At 41.6% G+C, this 22,710-nt stretch overlaps 1 protein-coding gene across 1 annotated transcript; it reads right to left on the reverse strand.

Annotated features, from left to right (window-relative positions):
* Positions 1 to 1,946: 1,946 nt before the first annotated feature.
* Positions 1,947 to 10,850, reverse strand: T265_12629 (hypothetical protein; the record flags this gene model as incomplete). The annotated part of the gene is made up of 4 exons (XM_009164711.1): positions 1,947 to 2,055; positions 2,191 to 2,335; positions 9,525 to 9,661; positions 10,812 to 10,850. Coding segments are annotated over 4 exons (429 nt in total), but the record flags the coding sequence as incomplete, so codon positions are not given.
* Between the last annotated feature and the right edge of the window lie 11,860 nt (positions 10,851 to 22,710).

Here is a 22,710-nt window from a genome sequence, read left to right on the forward strand (position 1 = left end):
CCATATGCAAGATTGGTCTCAGTAAATCTCGTTCGTTCGATCAGCTTGACAAGATGCTTGGGCTTCCGGCATTAGACAAACTTAGGCTGTCAGATCGCTACTCACTCCAAAAAACATTCGATGTGTGAATACTGAAGTATACTGGTACGGAATCTGTAGTGACAAATTTTTCAGATTCTATCGGCCTACCTGAAACTGCCGAAGATACATTTTTCAGAGTACTGTTTTGTACTTTTCCAATGGACAACTCGGTTAAATTTGGATGATAAACGCAGACTTCGTTACAACCAGTTCTCTAGGAGCAGACATCGATGTAGTATTTTACATTGTTTGCATCTGGTCAAATCCCTTTCCAGATGCTGCCGATTGACGCGCCACAATGCTCGATAGAGGGGTGTGACAACAGGATGAAGCGCCAAAGTTAGTCAAGCTTTCAAGGTGTTGACATAAGTGTAAGTGTTATCACTTTTCCTACGCAGGTCAAGTGTCACCTAATCTATGTGACAACAGTCACGCTGACCGGATAGATTTTGTTCCAACATGAAATACTGCAGGACACAACGTGTGAAATTAGGCTTTCTGCATATGCTTAGATGTACTCTAACGCTTGGTATTCTCTACCGGAATAGCGAGTTTACTCGAGCGCTTGCTAGCCACTATCGGCTTTAAATGCCACTTTGCGTGCCATGTAGGAGGGAAAATTTTAGTACACGTGATGAAAATGGTAAACGATGCACATAGCGTAATCAGAAAAAATGAACTGAACTCTGATCATGGCAAACTTCACGTCGTTTATATAACCAACAAATCTTCATTGCTCTACGGAGAGTTCGTCCCTCAGTAACTCCATGATGATATTTACTTGACAAGCCTTCTTCCACAGTTAGTGAAAAGTCCTTGACAGCCATCGAGGGGTTCTTCTTGACGTCCATCTGGTCGGTGTATTCCACGATGTAGCTACTACTTGAGCGCACACTGTACAAGCTTTACGAACCCCCCATTTACAATATTCTTCAACTACATCTGGTGCGCAATGACTGCTTCCCGTTTTATTTGTTACGATCTTTGAGATATTGCAATATATATTCCAGAATATCGTACTAGCTAAGACATAAGGCGACACTGGTACTGTGCAGTCAATTAACTAAATCATAGACGAAAATGTCAGCTGGGAGTGGTTTGCAAATGAATTTTTTTCAAAAAAGATTGTTGTAGTTATCTAGGTGTGTTTCGTCTGGTGACCGTATAAAAATCTCATTGTCATCAAGGTTTTTGCGGCTTAACATTAGACACATTATTGGTCATCTGCTGCCTTTCGATGGCATGATACTTGTTTTCAATACCTATACCGGTAATTAATCTGTACATTCACTTCCGGAAGATAGATACATGATGACATGATACACTTTGGTGTGAGTGAAAAAATGTAACATGTTTACCCTCAGTCCCTTCTGGTAACATAAAATAATAAATCATTATCGGGAGTGAGCAGAAGAGCTTTGATATGAACTAGTCCATTATGGTTGCCTCAGTTTCGAAAAGAAATGATATACTAGAACGGTTGGTGAAAGGAAGAACGTGGAGCCTAAATAGACTGGGATACGAGGGTGTTACCAGTACTCCAGCAGCGCACGCTGGGCGAATCTGAACTTTCACGTCTGAACAGGCGAATATATTCGCACTTGCATGGTGTGTGGAGTCACCAGAACTATTTCGCCACAACAGTGATGTATGTGTGCTTTCTGAGAAATTCCGCAACCACGAACACCTGAAATAAAGAGTGTCCAGCAGCTTCCAAGCGTCTGTGGTGATGCCTGACTGGGTAGTCCTGACCCACTGGGATCGACACAACCAAGGTATATTACTGGGTGGTCGTTCGAGGCTTAAGACTTTGAGCTCACACTGCTCAAGTGCGAAAATGTTCACCTGTCTATACGTACAAGTTCAAAAGCGTTTAGGGCGCTGGCGGATTGGTGGTAACAAGATCGCCTCGCATTTCAGATGTGCGGAGTTCAAAACTCGGCACAGACGTTGGATACGCACTAATGATGAGCTCTAATAAGGGTGAAATTCGAGTCCGATGTTTCCCCCCTTTGGTATGGACTCAGCAAAGTTATCGCGCCAGGACACGAGGACACTTGTTCGAACGGGAGTCATGTGGATGTGTATTCTACAAAACTACGCAACTACCAATATCTGAGACTGTGACACGCTAAAAACCAAGAAATGATTATTGTGACATCGACATGTTAGAGGTATGGACGGCCACCCGGCTAAATTTGAAATTTGGCTCAGCTTTCGTCGATCAGTCGTTCGGATATTTCTCAGTGTGCCGCTGAAAATCAACGCAGACAAGAGCAAACCTGCCAGTAGGTTCAATTCAGCTAACCCGTTATTTCCTCTGGGGTGTTTTTCGGAGACCTCACACTGTAAGGGGTGAACAGTAATTTCGATGTTTTTGAAGTATGTCACAGAGACGCAGTTTGACTAAGAAAAAAACTTATGGAAATCAGTTCTCACCATGAATCTAAACACAACTCATTCAACTTGCACACTTGCTCAGGCAGGCTTCAATGGCTTTATATGGACACGTAATGTAATATAGGCTACAGTGGATTGAAAAGCGAATACGGAGCCACCAGTCTCACCTCATCTTAGCAACATGTTGAAAGCCGAAACAGCGTATAGTAAGAAATAACACGGAGGAGAACAGCGGTTGAATGCCAGCGACTAAGGCAGATTAGTCGCAGAAAGATTCCCCCCGGTTTTCATGCAGCATTTTGGGAAATCATGAGATTTGCGAAGTCATTTCACCCGTACAATGTATTGGGAACGTAAAGGTTGACGTCACCAAGATAAATGCTATTGTTCGGTATCGATCTATCGACTGAATTCGGATGCAATTTGGCCCAAAATAGCGAGAAAACAGCGGAACCCGTGGGCTTAACGGGACTGTTTGTTTCACGCGATAATAGAAAATTTATTCAAGGGAATATAGTTAGGTTGCATGTAAAAATGTTATGAGCAATCGCAATGCGAACCATTTTGAATACTTACAGAAGATTTACCTGTCATCAGGTTTCATTTCAATTAACCGATGTAGTTGGTATTACACGCGTGCTCGGACAGTTCAAACTCGATGACTGATTTACCGATAACAAGAAGCCTTGTTCACTGTGGGACAATATGACGGCTTGCAAACCAACTTTATGTTCAAAAATCCAGGTAAGATTAAAATGTCTGCGTGATGGTTGACTGATCACAATATCCTTTCTTGGGTGTACCACTTAGCAAGAGTAACAGGTGTCTTCCATCTGGTTCGTGGTCTTCAAACATGATTTGGAAAACGTAGTATCCCTTATCGTTCACGGATTCATCGAAACCTCGGCCTGCCGTCCACGCCCAGATTTCTGTTTGCAGTCCTCAGAGCCTGACTGTGCGACTTATTCTTCATTTTAACTTTTAAATGTAACTTTCAATCTGTGGTTGCTAATATCGGGGAAAGTACTAACCACTACCTCACGCGAGGTACGATGATACAGGTAGTGACAATCCTGTTAATGATGAATCCATTGATGGCGAAAAGGAGAGGGGATGATGATCATCTCACTCGAGTTCATAAAATTCCGTAGTCAGCTGGGCAACGCTGGTAGCATTGTTGTCAACTGGAGATGTTATGACTGAAGTCGTTTCAACTTTCCAAAGGTCTAGAGAACTAAGAATTCAACTTGTCTATCGGTTCATCATATCAGCATTTTAGATTTTGCAGTTACATAGACTGTGGCCTCGACAAAATGTGTACAGCGAATTCGATAATCTGTGCGTACTGTGTGATTCGGTTACAAATAAAAACACTGATGTGGGGTATTTCGATAGCACGTTATTTTTTGATTTTTTTGCAGTTAGTGTGCCAATTTTTAAGTGGCACTTTGTATCTGTGACAAGAACATACTGCTACAACCTAGTGAAGGTTAATTATGGTCAAAACCCGATGTCATCTGCGTAATCTTGAGATTTCGGCAAAACACAACACCGTGTGGGTAATTTTAAAGGTGGAGAAAGTTTTCGCATCCACAGTATTTTAATCAGAAGAAATGACAACAACTCCAAATATGGTTTGTCAAATAGTAACTATTCTACAGTTGGCTTCATGTCAACATTCCTGAACTGAAATCATCAGCTAAGATGGGGCCAAGCAAAGACCCTCCTTCCCTTATGCATTTTTTGGCGGATAGTGCTGCCGAGAAAAACGCAGAAATGCCTGTACTCAGGAAAATACTTATGTAAGCTTGTTGATCCGGATTGAAGAAGACAAATTTGAGAGATTAAGCACCAACTCGTATCTCAAGTGAGGCTTCAAAAAAACTAACTAGCTTCGGTCTTGTCCTTAAAATGTATGACACTTCTAACAGGCTGTTTTTCTTCTTTTGGTGTAGTTGCCACTATAGCACAAATTAAGATCCTTCCTCATTTTTGCACTAGCCTATATTTGGGCTGCAAGTTCCACTGATTTATTCCATCCACCTGTCCTTGGCTAAAATATCCGCCATCCTATACTCCACCCAGTGCACAAGAGCCAGCAAAGATGAAGGGGAAATCTCAAAACACCGGTGGATAATTTGCATACAAGGGTGAGCGGCTTGGGACATTTCCGCTAATTTGCACCATTTTGAGGATTAAATCAGCTATCTGAGCAGCGGATAAGTGCATTCCCTTTGGTAATAACTGTTTTTATCACCAAGGAAAGAAAAACAAACGTGGACACAAAAAAATAGACTGTATGCTGTTAAAACTGACTTTGGTGGAGAATAGCTGTCCCGTCGGAGTTTTCATTAAGTACTTATTTCTATAATGTTGTATAGTTATATCTTATAGACAGCACTTAAATTTCAGTGTGAATTATGCCAAAAAGTATTTCTGTACTCTTGAGAATCGGCTATGACAACTCCAGTCGCCGCGTTCACTGTCATAATGCCACACGCATTCTGAGAGAGGCAAGAAATAATAAATGCTTTCAGAAAAACAAAATTAGTTCAAGAACATCAGGAAGTAAAACTTCAGTTGAGTTGCCTCCCGTTAAAACCAGATTAGTGTGAAAATGAGTATATTTTTGCTTAACTAGTTTATTCTTAAATTAACATAACTTAACTTAACGATCGTCCTGGATTTGTTGCTTTGAAAAAGAGACAGGTACCTATACAAATAAGATTTTGATACTTTAACGTGTGCTAGGTTTGTTATCGGTAAACGCCCTTATTGAGCTTGGTTGCTGTTCCAAGATTAAATATGCAGTAGGCAATATTTCAGTCCGCCTCATCTCACAGAAAAACGGCATTGAAAAATTGACACTAGTCCAGTCACTGTATGCCAACCGAACAAAGCGTTGATAGAAATTTCCGTTCTTTTTAATGTGTAAAAATTAGAACACAATTGTCATACTGTGGACATGGGGAAATGGGGCCTTCTTATCAAGTCTAGCGTGATAACCAACATTATGGCTCTTTATCAGGAACAGCTGATCTCTCAATCAAAGTCAATTTCCAAAGTCTGATTGCTCGCTCCAATAGCCAAAAAATGTTAAGATTTCGCTAGTAGGGCTAGAAATTAGCATTCTAGTACGCCAGAGGTGACAATGTGGCTGACTTAGGTATCTGTGCATTCAATTTCCCATTTGTCGGACAAGTATTGACAATGTCCTCATTCATGAATTAGGAGGACAAGCAGCACCAAACTCGTCATGCGTTTCCACGTTGATTTGATTGATCGATCCAGATAGGGACAAGTCGAGCATATACAGCGGGGCACTACTTATGTCGCTACTCATTTCTACAGAGTAGGCGATACCATCGGATAGCCACATATCTACCAAGCTCTACATTAGTGGTCATAAAAGGTACATTTCACTCGGGAATCTGTGAAAATCCGACACAAGTTCCCAGCCAGCATTAGGAAGCACGACCAGTAATGGTCACAAATATAGCCCTTCAAATGGGTCCTAATCAAGAGACCAGGCTTACCTCATATCTTATGAAAGTGTGGACAATAAAAGTTTGGAAAACATGGGATTTCAAACATGGTTTGATGTCTTAATATTATGGCGACCACCCCCAATATTGTCATAGCTGCTGGTGTGAAGTTGAAGTATCCGAGTGTCTCCTGGAGAAAACAAACCTGATCTGTTTGCAACCTGTTTATGTATTAGAGTGCAAAACAGATGAGATTAACTACTGACATGAATGGTAAAACAGAGACCATAGATATTAAACACCTGCACAGGGACACAAAGACATGCGTAAATCGTGGTAGTTGATACAGAACCTTCGAAGTTTTATTTTGTTCTGGTCGAGTGCCACGGTGCCCCAAGATCCCAAATAAATGCTTGATATGCTGCTATATTTTACTAGGTATTCTCGCTGGTCAGAAAGGCCTTGAGCGATAAATGCGAAATGGAAATAGAAAACGGGCTAAAATTCGATAGCCCAACCGGCACTGCGTAGGTCCAGAACCTTTTTAAGTAGGATTGTTTTCCTAAACATCGCAGTGAAGAGCAAACCCAGCCAAACGGGGTAAAAATCTATTCTTGCTTCATCTCCTACGCATTTATAGAGAGGCAAATTGGCTCTAAATTTTTGTAATGCTAGTAAGCTAGTACGCTGGTATCCTGCGTTAACTTTCCCAATCTGGTAGTGTGTTTTGGGTCTCCTCCGATTTACAGTTTAGTCCTCCACTCTTTGTCCATCGGCGTCCCCGTACGTACTCATGTGGATCTCGTGATGGTTAATATTTTCATATATCCAGCTTATGAACCCGTCAAAGCCGGTCCATGTGCTCGCCGTACTGTTTCAATAAATTGAGTCCTTATACTGAGACATTACAAAACTTCAAGCAGAACAGTAGTTAAATAGGGCCAACATATAGTGGTCATCCACACGCCCGAGACTAAAGTTCCATTAGGAGTTTGGTCCTGTTAGGAAATGGAAACCAACAGTACGGGATTTGTATAATGAGTAGAATGATGCATTCTGCAGGTGTGCTCGGTCTGCATTTGCCGCTCTATTGACAAAAACAGATCACTCAAAGCTTACCAACAATCCCAAAAGCAGTCTCAAGGTTAATGGACTCCTTTGTACATCAAAGTGATCGACACGAATGGGCATTTTACCCAGTAAAATGGATAAATTCATTGCATTGATCACCAAAAATAATGTTGGTCATTGCAAGCTGATTCGGTGCTGCTGGTTGTGAGCACAAACTACATTTTGAACAAAACAGAGGAATATGACTGATATGTTTGTTGTGATCTAGTGCACAAATTGTTGTACAGCAGTCATCAGCACACAAAACGAGGTAGCTTTATGAGGTAACTTCGTAAGAACTGAAAACTGTGCGTAAAGCTTAAGGTTTTCATGGTAATTTTACGTTACAAAATGTTCGGAATTTCCTATTTGTCCGTTCATTCGGGAGATTATAAGAAGCAATTTAACATCGTGATCTTTGAGACCTGCAAATGCACAACAAAAAACATTGGCAAATTAGTGAAACATGACATATCTCTGTCCACGAACAGGCTGGTAAAGACGGAGTTCTATGAAGAAAAACCAAGGCTTCTGTGCATCCTAAAGTTTAACCGGCTAAAACGACTGGCAACAAACTAACTCTGGGTGAATATTAAATTTCAACCATTAGTATAGCAGTGACTCTAAATTCCTTTGAGCCGTGGTTATTCTTTTTACCCTTCTTAACATAAATGTTTTCCACCTGCGACCAAGAGCGCAAACGGAGAATGGTTGACAGTAAACACTTTGTTTGATGACATTGATTGAATAGAATGTGGTGCGCCCACGTGAACTGGGGGCGTGATATTAAATACTCAGTCTGAAGGCAACTTTCTAAAGACGGCATGGTACACACCATAGCACGATAAGAAATCAATCATGGGCAGTGTCTTCGTTTACGGTAGAAGCAAATGAAATTCCGGGCATGAGTTTGTAGTTGTGCACCACATATGGAACTCAAATTTCCGATTAAGATTCCACTAGTTATTAACGAATTTCTAATGTTCTAGGTAATTACAGAATTTCTGCAACTGTTGTCCCATGTGGCCGCTCAGCTCAGTTATTTTGTTAATGTCGCCGCAGATGGCATCGCTAATGAAGGATAGTTGAAGTACGTCATGAAACATAACCATGAATAAGCTCAAAATGCTACGCCTGAGGTAATGTAAGTATGAAGAAGAATTTTCTAATGGTTGTCAGATTTCATCAATCATATCAGAATTCTTTGTTCCTCATAGAGTTTCACCAATCTAACGGGCTGGATGACAACAACTGTTGCTGTGGTACTGCGGACCAGGTGGATTTAACTTATTCTTACTAAGCTCGTACTCTTCTTACTCCTAGTTGCCTTTTTCCGTCTTGGGGCTATCACTTGCAAGCCAACCTATCGGTTAACTAATAAGATGTCCTTACAGGGGCAATTGTTTCCTGGGAAGTTTCAACTATCACGGCCGCAGTATACACTTTTAACCAAAGCGTTTGGGTAGATGGCATAATTAAGTACAGAAAAACGGGAGCATGGTCGCCGTTATCCGTTGGTAACTTCGTCTTCGATAAGAATAAGGTCTCTTGTGCAGCACTTGTCGGTGAGTGATCATTAAAACAAAACAGTCACACCTACTGATAGTAGCACTACATAAATACAAAACAAAGTTTTCCCGAAACTATGCTTGGAACTTCAGAAGTCATTTCCTCAGGAGGAGGTGCTGCCAGCAGTGCGTCACAACTCATTACCCGTCAAAACTGTTTATCCAGTGATGATGTCGTTCGTATTCGATATACTTTTGAAGTAATGGAGAAGGACAATATCCCAGATTGAATGGATGACCGTATCTTTGTTTGCCCTAGTTGTAACCAGGTGTGAGAGCTTATCAAATCGCAAATTGCTGTCACATGACCTAGGCGGGAAGCAATCAAATCTTCTAAAGTTGTCTAGTTTGTCTGATTAAAAAATAGGTATGGTGGTGATCCATAACTAAGGGCAGGCTGAAAGGTTCCGATTAATTCATATAAAAAAAACTCATCGTGTTTTGCACGGTACGCAGAATTTGATTACTTGTAGATCGTTTTCACTTAGGCGGTGGATTTTCCGAAGATTACTTAGCTATAAAACTAATGTCACAGAGTTACGATTAACTGCGTTAGCATATTGCCCAACTGAGGTTACGATTTTAGTAGTCAGTTCAAATTTTCTTCAGATGACACTTTAAGGAGATGATGACATCTTCATCAGGAAATGGAACTTCTGAACTACTGAACACTTTTTCAACAGATACACTCATTTGCACATCAATTTGTTTTTCAAGGGAGACTTAACCGGATCTTTCTTTATAATATTATTCACCTAAGTTTTAAGCACAAAAACCGACTCTTATTTAAGCTGGCACGAAATTCGAGATATTGTAATACATTTTCATAAGAAATCTACCAACTCGGTTGCTGGAAACTCATCGACAGTCCACGAATGACGTCAACCTTCCTGGTGTAACAGTGATACTACTGATGGGGAAGACATGCGAGTAGTGTGCTTTCTCGTAAATGCGCTTTGCGCCTCTTGAAAAGTGATATATATTGAGGACTTCGTGGAGTTGATTTGTAGCATTTGCCTGGATTTAAGCAACGGTCAATGAATATCCAGGAAAGTTCAGGAAGACGCGTTCAAAACAAGATGGATATTCAGTTTTTGTAAAGAAGATGCATATGGGAGTTTCGCTTCCATGTTCGATAGTCTGTCACTGGTCAGTTAGCATTTTCTAATAAATAACTCCGTAGCGAAGGACTTCTTTGCACTGGTAGAAGCAGTACCTGCGTTTCTGCATGGACTCAGATTTAAAGATATCAATTTTACAGTTGAACCGGAATATAACAATCAATAGCTATTCTTGAACGTTCACTTGTGCTTGGATGGAAATTTTTAAACATGCGTTTATCAAAGGAAGAAATACCCAGACCATTTAGTATATTTTGACAGCGGTCAACTAGTCAGTAAAGACAACATCCGAATTTGTCCAACAGGGAAGAGACAACGAAAATTTGGGAGAAACGGGTGGAGTTCTCCTACTTCGAACGTTCGCAGGCAGTAGATATCCATGGGGATTTTAGATGATTAAAGGTGAGTGTCGAGAACACGGCAGCAACGACAACGTCAAAAAGGAAACGATCAACGAGGCCAACCGGCGACACTTTTGCGAACCAAAAATACAACTGAATTCACAACAATAAATGCCGCAACAAACATAATACTAGTAGCCCACCATCTACTTCCAAATGGAGGGAGCTAAATCCATACTCAAATGACAGAAATTGTGGAAGAGCAAGAAACATCATGGCTTTACCGAATCGAATAAACTGACTGCAATAAACGTACGGCAGAGGAACGGGAAGAAAACTATTTACGTGGAGAATTTCAGCAAAGAAAAATCAAGAGGGGCAAAAATTGAATCCGGATAGCGCAAAGGCCTTGACACGTGGAAATACAAGGCGAATGAGGAAAGCCTGTAAGCATCGGACTCAGGCCCAACTCATTAAATTAACGGTTAGAAATGTACCCAATATGCGCTCCGCCAAGAACATGGTATCCTCAACTTGGTAGAACAACCTACAATGAGACAGGCCGACCAGGGAAATCAGAACCTACTGATCGTTACAACCAGGACAGTTACTGGGTCGTCGTTCGATGAGTCGGGCACACCAATCACATCGCTCAAGTGTGAACACGTTCGCCTGTTCCGACGTGATTATTCAAATGCGTCCAACCTGCGTTGGTGGGGTAGTGGTTACACGCTCGCCTCGCATGTCAGATGTCCGGCGTTCAAATCCCGGCACGGCCACTGGATATGCAATTCTGATGAGCTCTAATAAGAGAGAAACTCGAGTCCAGTGCTTCCCTTTGATGTGGACTCACCGGAATAATTACGCCAGAACAGGGACACGACCTTTCAAATGAGAGTGGTGTGGCTATGAACAAATATACCTATCCCGCAAAACCCCAAAATTGAAATCAGAAACGCGTCAAATCTCCTCACAATACCAACAAAAATAATACCGACACGCGGGAATAGAGATTAAGGTGATGGATTATACAGACCAATCGAAGAACGGGTCAAACAGACGACCAACAGAATCAATAGTCCTAACGAACTTCGCCGACAGACTAACGATGCGTACACAAACACAAACATAGCACTGACCCACGTCATCACACAAAAGCGCCGTTAAAAATGACGCAACTTTAGTCTGCTAAGCACGCATGATTTATCTCAACCCGGAAGGGAAAGTAGCCAAATTCAGCGAACGATCTCCAGTTTACCTGATGGCATTCCCCTTTCATTATCCAGCAGTAATACTTTTCGACTTTATACATTATACACAAAACCCGGAGGTCAACTGTCTCCCGTTTGGCAGTTTTCCCTTCCAAGAATCCTTTTCCGTCGTTTCATAGTAGTATGCTGTTGTTTGTTCAAGGCGAAAAAAACAAACTAAGCTGTTAAACTATGTCCATGTTTTGTCATTCGCAAGCCGAGATGAACTTTCCCCAGGCATTATAAACCTGTGTTGTGTTTAAACCACCGGAAGGGGTTGAAAACTCACAATTTCGTCTTAACTTGCCGTAAGCCAGACACCAATTTCAACCAGAAAACAAAGTGATGCACCAAACGGTCTGCGTATGAAATATTTTCTGCGACTGAGGATTCTGGAATTAGTGTGTCTAGAATTAATGCTGCCGAAGTTCTTTAATAATCTGCCCAGATTGGTAGAGACATCATCGCGTCGTCATTGTACACTATTATAAACATGTCCTTTTGCATAAACACTCATACTGAGGATTCTGGAATTAGTGTGTCTAGAATTAATGCCGCCGAAGTTCTTTAATATTCTGCCCAGATTGGTAGAGACATCATCGCCTCGTCATTGTACACAATTATAAACATTTCCTTTTGCATAAACACTCAATGCGAGAATAAAAACGAGCTTTCTGTTTAAAAACTATACACAAATTAGAAGGAAAAAACCAGCACTACCGTACTGCCAGAGCAGAGTCGCCAATTTACCGTCAGCTCTATGTTATTCTTCAACATAAACTGGACAGAATCATACTTGCACCTTAATTTGGTTTTAGAATTAAGATCAATGGAATAAAATTACTTGCAATCTCAAGAAATACACTCAATTACAATTCACAAGAGACTCAACTGAATCTCTCGTGTATGATATTCTACAATTAAATGTTCTGCACACAGGCCGCCGCATGATTCAGTTGGCACGATATTCGACATATTGCAGTATATTTCCATAAAGGAAACTACTCACAAGTTTGCTGATAACTCTTCGACAGCCCATGATCGGTTTTGCCCTTCTTGGGGCTCATCAGGTAGGCGCATTCCCCGAGAGATTCAGTTGAGTCTCTTGTGAAAATCAAATTGATTTGCAAATTAGTGTATTTCTCGAAAACAGTCAAATTTGCGTTCAAGTAGATCATAACTTTGACTGAAAATCGGGGACTACGCCTACCTGATGAGCCCCAAGAAGGGCGAAACCGGTCGTGAGCTGTCAAAGAGTCTTCAGCAACTTTGTAAGTAGTTTCTTTTACTTGCAATTTCATTTGATTTGTGGAACCCAAACGAATCTCACCCTGATTTCACGTTTCCTGTGGCTAGCTCTTATTAAATGTATTACCTTAGGGTGCCTCATGTTTCACTTTAGACTATATTCGAGAGTTCGCAATACATCTTTGTTCAGAGATCACTAAGGTCTGTTCGACAGTCTACGACTACTTTGGTTCCTTTTGAAGCTCACCGGGTAGGCGCAGTCATTGACCTTCTGTCAAAAATAAGTTTTTGGGAATTCAGATTTCCGAAATATATGCGGTGACATTTTGAAGGATGTTACATGAAGAAAATGTAATGGGCCACCTTTAATATTGCCCAATAAAACACGAAGCTACCTGGGCGCAGCAAACTTGGTTGAGGAACGTCATAACCAAAAGATTCAGCTGGGATTCAGTTTACTCCTCCTTTAAAACCAGATCCGTTTACAAGTAACTCTATTTCGTAAACTATCGTGTTTTTTAAGAATTGGATTCATTATTAGTCCAAATTTCATAACAAATCATCAGACGGATTTCTGACGTTATGCATTCGCAGGGGCTATTGAAGTAATATGTTTCTTCCCCGGGTTACATACTTGATGGTCCAAAATTATTGCAGCGCCTATTGTCCCTGCAGCAGATTATGATTGGCACGTTTACAATTTGCTGTTGTGTTGTAAACAAAAGATAACGAGTAAACTGGTTGGTCGTCTGTGTAGTTGTGCTCATTTTCTCGCTCGGATCCGATTGTTTACTGAGTGTTTCCCGATTTGCCTCTGATTAAGGTGATAACTGAGTTGCTTTGAGTGGGGTGAAACATAAACAAGCCACCATCCATTTGCGCACTTAATATGCTTTAGTTTTACAATATGTCAAAAGCATGCAATAATCTTGGGTACATCTGTACAACTGTGCGTGCGCAACCAAGCAAAAAATACTGAACCCAGTATAATATTGTTTTTGGACGTGGTAAAAAGCTATTTCAGCAATCAAAAAGGTTTGACAGTTTTGAATTAAAAACAGCTAAGGCTTAGACTTATTTGATTGCTTGTGTTGAATGTGATGTAGACAGCCAAATTGCATTATACATCCCATTAATTATTTGAAACTTATCGGCACGTCAAAACCATTTATTGTCAAACTTTTAAGTGATTCCACTAGTTCTACAAAATGACTTGTCCATCGCCTCGTCAGTCTAAAATTTATTGAGTTTACTGCAAGTCTGGAAGTGCGGAGTAAACTTCGTTCCAAAATAACAATAAAGTTTTCGATTCTGTTCAGAACACCTGGGGTAAGAGTTGTTATGCAAGACGGGTTCGATCGAAATTGTCCCAAATATCTCTGTCGTCCAGAGGCGAGGTGGAGATAATTGCTTAGCGCACATGATACCCACCTTGAGAGTCCACTGACCAAGCGTTTAATGCTTTGCGATGCCAAAAATCACCGGTTTCAATTTTTCGCAATAAAATTTTACCACCTATTTGTAGCCTGGGATAATTTAAACCTAGAAATTCAATCAATACTTTTACGTTACCTCAGAACACTCACGTGATGAGATATTTCAGGAACGTTTACAGTCGAATTCGTAAAATTAACATTTATCGGACCCAAAAATAGTTGATGCTGAAAGTGACATTAAAGTGAACGTGGTTAGAGGAAATCAGAACAACCGTCACCAACAGTTGTCTGCTTTATGATTAGATTGTCCGGTGGACTATGATAGACAGGAGTGATTGCTGGGCCATTTCATAACAGGAAATACGAAGAAAAAGGGTCAGGCTAGCTAGCACTTTTTTCAAATGGCGAAGGCCGTCATCAATAAGAGTAAAACTTAACAAGTAATGGTGCAGAAGTGTGGTAAAAGTTCTGAAGGCATGGAGTTTGTTGCATGAGATAGTGGAAATCGATAGGAGGAAAATGGTTACGTAACGGGAAAACTCCACGTGGAATAAGCTAGTACACAACTTTTTATAAATTGCATAAACGAGCTGCAGCATTAAAAATTTGTTGCATGAGATAGTGGAAATCGATAGGAGGAAAATGGTTACGTAACGGGAAAACTCCACGTGGAATAAGCTAGTACACAACTTTTTATAAATTGCATAAGCGAGCTGCAAGCATTAAAAAACCGACTGTTCGTGAACTCTGTGAATGTCCATAAGGTTGATTAATTTTCTATGGTAGTAATTTATCGTGACTGGTCTTCAATAAGAGCAGGGTTTGAAACGAATAACGCGGACCTACCTAAATACTTGACATATTACGGTTATACCACAAGATACCACTAAAAACACCGAGAACAAAGCCCACTCTGTGCATACATCTACTTCCGGAGGCATATGAACAAAGGTACTTATGAGCCAGTGGGAAGTTCTGGCCATCAAACAAATCCCTGGTGGTGGAAGCTAAGGCAAGACTTTTGCTTGTCTGCAAAAGGGTGTATATTCGTAATTAATTATATGCCGTGATTTAATTTCAGTGTTACCGGAGGACGTAAACCGAATACTACTTTGACGGTTGTCGACAGATATGGATTCCCAGGCAATTCACATGCGCGCGAACATCCTTTAAGCATGCCATTCTTTACTAAGCTCCCTTTTGATTGTAGCAACTTTTCCAATCTACCTGCATCGGACGTGAAGCTCTTCTCCCTAACAGGCTTTTTTGCTTCTTGACTTGAGACCAAATTTGGCAGTGGCTGATGGGCCAAACCAACAACGTGGATCAGGTAACGCATAGTTAATTCAGTTATCAATTCTTTCGTTTGCGGATAACTTGTAAGCCTACGGATAGGCGCCTGTCTCAGAGGACTATCCAACATTTTTACTTGGGCAAATGTGAATGGGTTGTAAACGCATTCGTAACCCTTATTATGATTATTAGCTAATCTCTAGTGTGCCGCATAGTATATTCAATCATTCTGCCCAATGTTTTGTGCCAATTCACCTGAAGATATTTTAGTTCCGTAGCTCGAACAGGCCAAGTCTCACAGTAATACAACAAAACAGCCCGTACCGTAGCCTGATACACACATCCCTTGAGATTTAGGAGTATGCCGCTTTGAGGCCATAAATGTCCGAAACGCGATCCGAGCCTTAGAGGTTTGTGCACAGGCCCCATCTGTCACGTAACAATCAGAACTAATATAACTTCCAGGGTACGTACAACTCTCCACAGATTCGAGTGTGTCTCCCCGGATTGCAAGTGGCGTGTTTAATGACCGCATGTCCTTGGGCATGACTTTACACTATGTGCATACCGAAGGACGGGATGACTTTGGTCAGTTCATCCCACTTCTCGCCTTACTTCCATCCTCCATTCTTCTGTTGGAAGGATCCCGTACACATTTTTCAGATTGCCATGATTCTTGTATGTAGCTACTTGAGCAACACAGTCTTGAAGACCTCTCAGCGCTTGTGTCAGTATCCCATTATTATCACGAAATTTAGGCGGAGTGGAGGGAGTGGACACCCCTGAAAGACATTACTCAGTGTATGGAAGTTTTTGGACAGCTCTTCGTGTTCACTCTGACGCTCGGATGTCTGAGAACACAAAGAGCTCATGATGTTAACAAACCTACCGGGGGTTTCACTACCAGAAACCTATTAGAAATGGGCACTACCACGTACTCTCTTCAAATGTCCGGGCAGTCTCTTTTTCCACAATGAGGGTAGACAGACCAGAAAAGCGCTGAATGAGGACTTCACCTCCATCTTTGAACAATGCAGATATGAGGTAATCCGGACCAGAGGGCCGGTGGCTCTTAGTTGAATATATATGGTAAAAGACCTCCGACGCTGTAGGTGCTTCTGCGTCAGCTGTAGGATCCCTATAAAAAGAAGCTAGTGACCAAGATACTTGTCATTCAAAGTACGCGGCCTAATAGTTGGCGCGTTTTTCCTGATTTAAGACAATCCTTTTATTCTGATCCAGGGTAGTTTTGCTCACAGGCGGTTTCCGGGGATCGGCAGCACGAATCAAATGGAATAATATTCAGACTGCCAATTTTCTGAGCTTCTTCCAGTTCCTTAACTTTTCGAGTCCTCCAAAGCTCATGCTCAGTGTGCGCTCACTTTTACTCGACGACTGATACATCGGGCCGAATTATGTTCCGGACAGGCTGAAATATTTCTCCGAGTTTTAAACAGTGCCACTGTTCGGTCTGATATCCAGTGCTTGAGTGATCCTGGCAACGCTGTGCCGGCGGTGTTGAAGGGAGTAGTGGTGCTGTCCCAGTGTGAATGGTTGAGCATTTGGAAGAGGCTCTAGAAGAAATATTCTGATAAATTCGTCTAAATATCGGATCTGCCAGTCTCTTAGTGGCCAAGCTATTTGTCTGTGAGTTGCACGGCCCTGGAAAACGAAAAAGAAGCGAATCCAGATAACTTCGTAGTCGGAATGAAAAAATGTCTTTCAGAATTATTGGCAGTCAGCTAATGATCTGCCGCATCGTGAACTGATGGAAACTTTATTAATCTGAGTTCGTAGCCAGCACATTTTCAAAGGACGCCATGTGACAGGATGAATTTGGCTAGTTCAGAAGTAAATACTGCATAAAACCGCCGGGGGTCAGCACCCAGCTAAAGCAATCGTTCACAGTTGTCCGGACTTGCCAAGTTCAATCTATGTTGACCACTTATTTGAGTCCTGTTCACTTGGGCATTCAGATCTCCGGCAACCTCAACGACATCTGAGCATTTAGCTTACCGCAACAGGTCATTCGGGGCGTTATAAAACTTGTCTTTGATGGTGTCAAACCTACAATTCGTTGAAGTGTAAGCAAACACGTCAATCCAACATCGAACATATTCCCACTTGTGAAACTTCTTCACAAGCGTTTCCAGACGAACCACAGAGACAAATATCAACTGGTTTCCAGTAAAACGAAGGTCCCTTCGCTCGGTGACTGAGGACGTTAACAATGCCTACTATAGAAGCCTCTAGATCGTCAGAGTTACGCAGTCGGGAATGAATGGAGAGTGATGTGGTAGTTACCTCTGTGCTTGCATCTTGAATTCTCGTTTCCAATACACATCAAACTCGATGCCAAAACAGCCAAGTGTGAGGGCAAGAGCTGCCCGTTGTTTTGCTCCATTCAGTGTGCGGATATTGAAGGCGGCCGGATAAATTAGGGATGGAGGCTCAAAGATTGATTTCGAGATGCTTGAGGATTTCGGCGCTATGTGACGAGCGCATGTTGCTTGCAAAGCCGATGCAGGACGGACTCATTGGTGTGAGGGCAAGAGCTGCTCGTTGTTTTGCTCCATTCAGTGTGCGGATATTGAAGGCGGCCGGATAAATTAGGGATGGAGGCTCAAAGATTGATTTCGAGATGCTTGAGGATTTCGGCGCTATGTGACGAGCGCATGTTGCTTGCAAAGCCGATGCAGGACGAACGGACTCATTGGTCGTTCCAACCCACAACCCAGAAGACCAGGTGACTGCATTCGTTGGACCTCTAAACATTGGTCAACCTGGTATATGGGGGGTTCAGTAAGTGTCTTGCAGGCACCCCAGTATAGCTCAATCGGTCGCGCACGTACACACACCGTCATATCACGGTGTGGTTCAGTCTCTTCGCGACTGGCTCGCCGAATACTCTCGATCAGTTGTGAGCGGATTTGACCCCAGTAAAGATTTCGGAATTTTAATGCGTGATGGCAATTCTCAGCTTTCAGCCTTTTGTGTTATTAAATAACTACGGACCCAGCTAGTGCATACAAAAGGGCTATCAGCCTGCATCAGAATCTTAATCCGAACCCCACGATGAGACTGGCTCCGTTACATTACTTTTGTCGTTCGTTCTTTATTTAGACAAAATTAAAAAGTGGTTAGGGTTGTTGCTGAATAGATAAGAGAGAAACGTCGGCAGCCTGTAGCATTTTTTTTGCTGTATTATGTTAACACGGTTCAGTCGATCCGTGCTCAGGGCTACTTCGCTGTGCTTCACCAGCAGCCGGTAAATCGTTCGCAAATAAGCTATCGGAATCAACAATACTGAAATTATCACAGCTAAATTAGGTTGAATTCTGTCACCAAATGAATCACGTAAATTTAGGAACGAAATATCCATCGTGACCCAGTCCTTTCCGCTCGGCTGTGGCGTCCTTTCAGTCCCTAACTGCCACGCCACCAGAAGGTTGAACGAGGTCAGGGATACTGCCAGGTTGCCCAGGGGAAGTCGAGAGGCAGAGTTCGGGTTCGAACCACGGACCTTCCGGTCAGTAAATTCGCGCTCTAATCACTTGGGTCATCTCGCTCAAGTGGTTTTTTCCAGTCCTTTTTCAACAATTCAAAGCAACTAATATATCTGGCAGTCTAAAGTGACCATTTCTTCATTACTTCAAGTGATTCATATAGCTGCACGACTGCATTTTATAAAACTTAATTGTTTGCAAAACTGAATATTCTCGGACAAAACAGCCATATTTCGCAGAAGCACTCTTTTCAGAAGGCAACCATCCTGCATGACATTTTTACTGGTATCTGGACCACCAGGTGAGCTTTTTCTAGTAAAAATCAGTCAAACGTAGTCCATTACATTTTAGTATTCATATTTCGTCCTTTTAAGATGATTGTATCGAACAGCTGAAGGATAGGTAGGCACAGAACTATTCGTTTAGAGAAGGCTACGGCCTGAAAGTTACCTTTGTTTGCGTCCCTATGCTGTCCTTTGAAGTTCACTTCATTCTCAACATGATATTGCCTGGCCATAATAAGGTCCTCCTTTGGGACATAAAGTGGATCGCATATTTCCCAATGGAACTACATCAGACTAGTATGCATGATTGCTTGCATTGTTGTCACATGCATATAACCTAAATCGGTGATGAATTAGCATAATTCTACGCTTAGCTGTTCCAAAAAGCTTCACCGTAATGTGTATCCCAACATATTATGCATGATGATGGAATCTATCTGAGTGTAGACTTTGGAGTCAAGTCGATACTTCGAGTCCTGGTGCTGTCAAGCAGGAAATCAACCCTATCCGGCTCTATAGAAAAAACTCGCTGCACTTAACTAAGCCTTAGTTACGGTACTTCAGTGTTGATTGTGTGAATGCGCCAAAGCATTACTAGTTCATGTGGGTTCAGTCATGTATACCGAAATAGGCAATTCCGGAACCATCGAGGCAATTTTGTTCAGCTCACTGAGTATTTCAGCCAGCGATAAGAGGGCTTTCTGTAGAGTTAGCTTAAAAATGGATCATCCAGTGACGTCAAAAGAAACAGAAACACCAGTTTAACAATAACTCGACTAACTAGTCATCATAATGCGTCTCGGAAGTAAACGCATAGTGCCAAATTGATGATTAGATGCCAGAACAGGCAACGTGGAGCTCTGGCCGAATAACTAAAGCCACACATGCGGTTATCGAAGATTTTTAATCTTCAAATTTTGCCATGGTGAACTATGGCGGTGATGAATCAATCCATGTAAGAAAACGTTTTACTGCTTATTTAGCATTGATCTATAAAACCAAAGACAGTCGTAAGCAAAACCCATCGCTTTTGCTCGATCGGGATACCTCGCATGATCGGTATCCAAAAGTCGACTGTCGTGGCAAATGTTGAGTGAGCGGAATTAAGTAAAACTGTGGCCCAAAAGGGCGTGAGTTAGCTGACTATTTTTATTAAATGATTTACACTTCTCTTCTGTTGAAAGATCACATAGGACAAGATCATTTGTTTAATTTGTAGTGGACTACTAACGAGGTTGCTGAAAATTCGGCAACAGCCCACGGCTGTTTCCACCCTTCTTGGGGTTCATCCGGCAGGCGCAGCCCCGAGGTTCCGTCAACCGTATGTTCTACTTGAAACTGAATTGCACGAAATTAGCGAAATACGCTCATTTGCAACCTAATTCTGTTTTTCGATAGACGCATCCTGAACCCAGCTGACTCTCAAGTTTGTGCTGTTTCCAGGCCTGATGCAACACATTCAGTTGCTTGGAACGTCACAGACGAGAGATTCAGCTAGGTTCCAGGTGAGACTCTCGGAAAACCAAATTAGTTTACAAATGGGTGCACCTCGCTAATCATTTGTTTAACTTATGAGTAACGGATATTCGTGGGAAACACTCGGCGATTATCCAAAAGTGGTCGTCTAAATTTTCGATGTTTATTTTCTTTTCGCTTTATTCGTTTCGATTTTTTGTTTGCTAAAGACGCTTAACGGGTTGCCATACATTTATTCTCCCTTCTTGATTTCACCAAAGGGAAATATTGTTTCAGTTAACCTGCTCACAGCAGCCACAATCGTTAATGCAGCGCTCTTGGATCACGTAATATGAATTTGCATGCTTCCCACACTCATTTCAAGTTAGCCGCATTTTAATACCCGTGGGTTTTGAACACTACTTTAGCCAGTCGAAACTATCTATATACAAGCTTAATGCTCAGTGGTTGGATGTATTTATATTTTTTGACTTAAACGACGCCTATCCTGGGGTTCGGTAGTTAATCACAATGGGTGCAGCTTCTTTTGCCGTGGTATGGTCTCGATCAGTGGTTTAGAAAAGCACTGCTGAATTGCCAATCCTGTCATTCAAAAACGCCTTTTAACCAGTTGCTGTACAAAAGGCTGATTCACATATAATAATACGGAACAGCAAGACAAAACGGGCTTTTATTTATGTATAAAAGTGCGGATAGGTGAGAGAGTGTTTGCTACACCATCCTCATGTGTTTGTTTCAGGGGCTGTCTTACTGTTGCAGCCCCACAGGAAGTGCGGAAATCTAATGAAAAGGGCATCCACCTGCAAATGAATAATTCGCGCAACTTCAAATAAAGCGTTTTGTTAAATTCTTGATCTTTGAACGACTGCCTCATCAGCACTGATTTTTGAAAATTTCCATTTCGGAAATGTTGTGACAACTCTTCAATACCCGTGATTTTGAATAAACATTTGCTTTTTGAATGCCATTGACAGAAAAATGTGCACGTTCTCACCAGTCTTCTCTACTAGTACGTATATTAGTCATATTATTACTCATCGCCGAATATTTTGATTAGCCAAAGACCGTCAGAGTACAAGGAAACTCGCTTCGATCGCCCACTGCATGGGGAAGCTTATGGGAATATTTGACTTTTTGTCCTTTTGCTCGCTTTCCGGTTAGTCTCTCGTGGTTTCCATGAGCGAGTAACTGCAGATTACAGGGTGGCATGTAGCCTTCATGTGAATGGAACTATTTCTGAATTGGACATGGCTAACGAGCACGGATTTTGTTGAAGTGTCAGAAACTGGAAGTCGTATTTATTTTCTGAGTGAATACTAAGTAGTTGTCTGATTATTTATTACTAAAGCTTTCATTCACGGAGATCAGCGACCACATACAAAAAAGATACTTTTGTACCTCAGTCGAGAGCTGTTACTTACGTTCAGTGACCCGTTTACCGAAAATTTTTCGACACGCACTTTATACTAGTTATCACCAAAATGGTTGATATAATTTTGGAATCATTCTAAGTATCACCACACTTTATTGAGTAGATAATTGTTACTTTTCTGCGCGGTATTACGTCACTGCACTTTGGCAATAAACTTCTTCGAATTTCACCCCGCAGTTTTTTTTCAACTTTCGTTTATGGAGAATGTGTAGGCAAGTGTAAGTAAAAAACCGTTAGCTTGGCACAAAATTCATGTATTAACTCTGTGGTAAATGAACGTATTCTAATCCAATTTGCACTGGAAATAGGTAGAAACGATAATGATGGGCGTTGCTGAGCTTGGGGAGTTCACTGGACTTACACAGGAGGAATAATCGGATCAACAGCTGGCGTCGAAACGTACAAAGTAATATCTATCTATTGACATAATATAATTTAGCTAACAAAACTTCCTGAAACGCACACAACGGGTTGATGGTGAATCTGTCGATATCAAACGTCTTTTTACTTGCTACCCTCATCAAGAATATCTCTCTTGTTATTTTCTTCATCAACCAGTGACGTGGGGAGATTCTGTGCTTTTGACTGGCGCATTTATTTTTTGAGACCACTTGCGAAGCATACTAGTGTGAATATTCTAAAACTAATCAGCTATGCCATAAAAAGATCATTCAGTTCA

Source organism: Opisthorchis viverrini (genome assembly GCF_000715545.1).
Source record: "Opisthorchis viverrini unplaced genomic scaffold opera_v5_8, whole genome shotgun sequence".
Lineage (NCBI taxonomy): Eukaryota > Metazoa > Platyhelminthes > Trematoda > Opisthorchiida > Opisthorchiidae > Opisthorchis > Opisthorchis viverrini.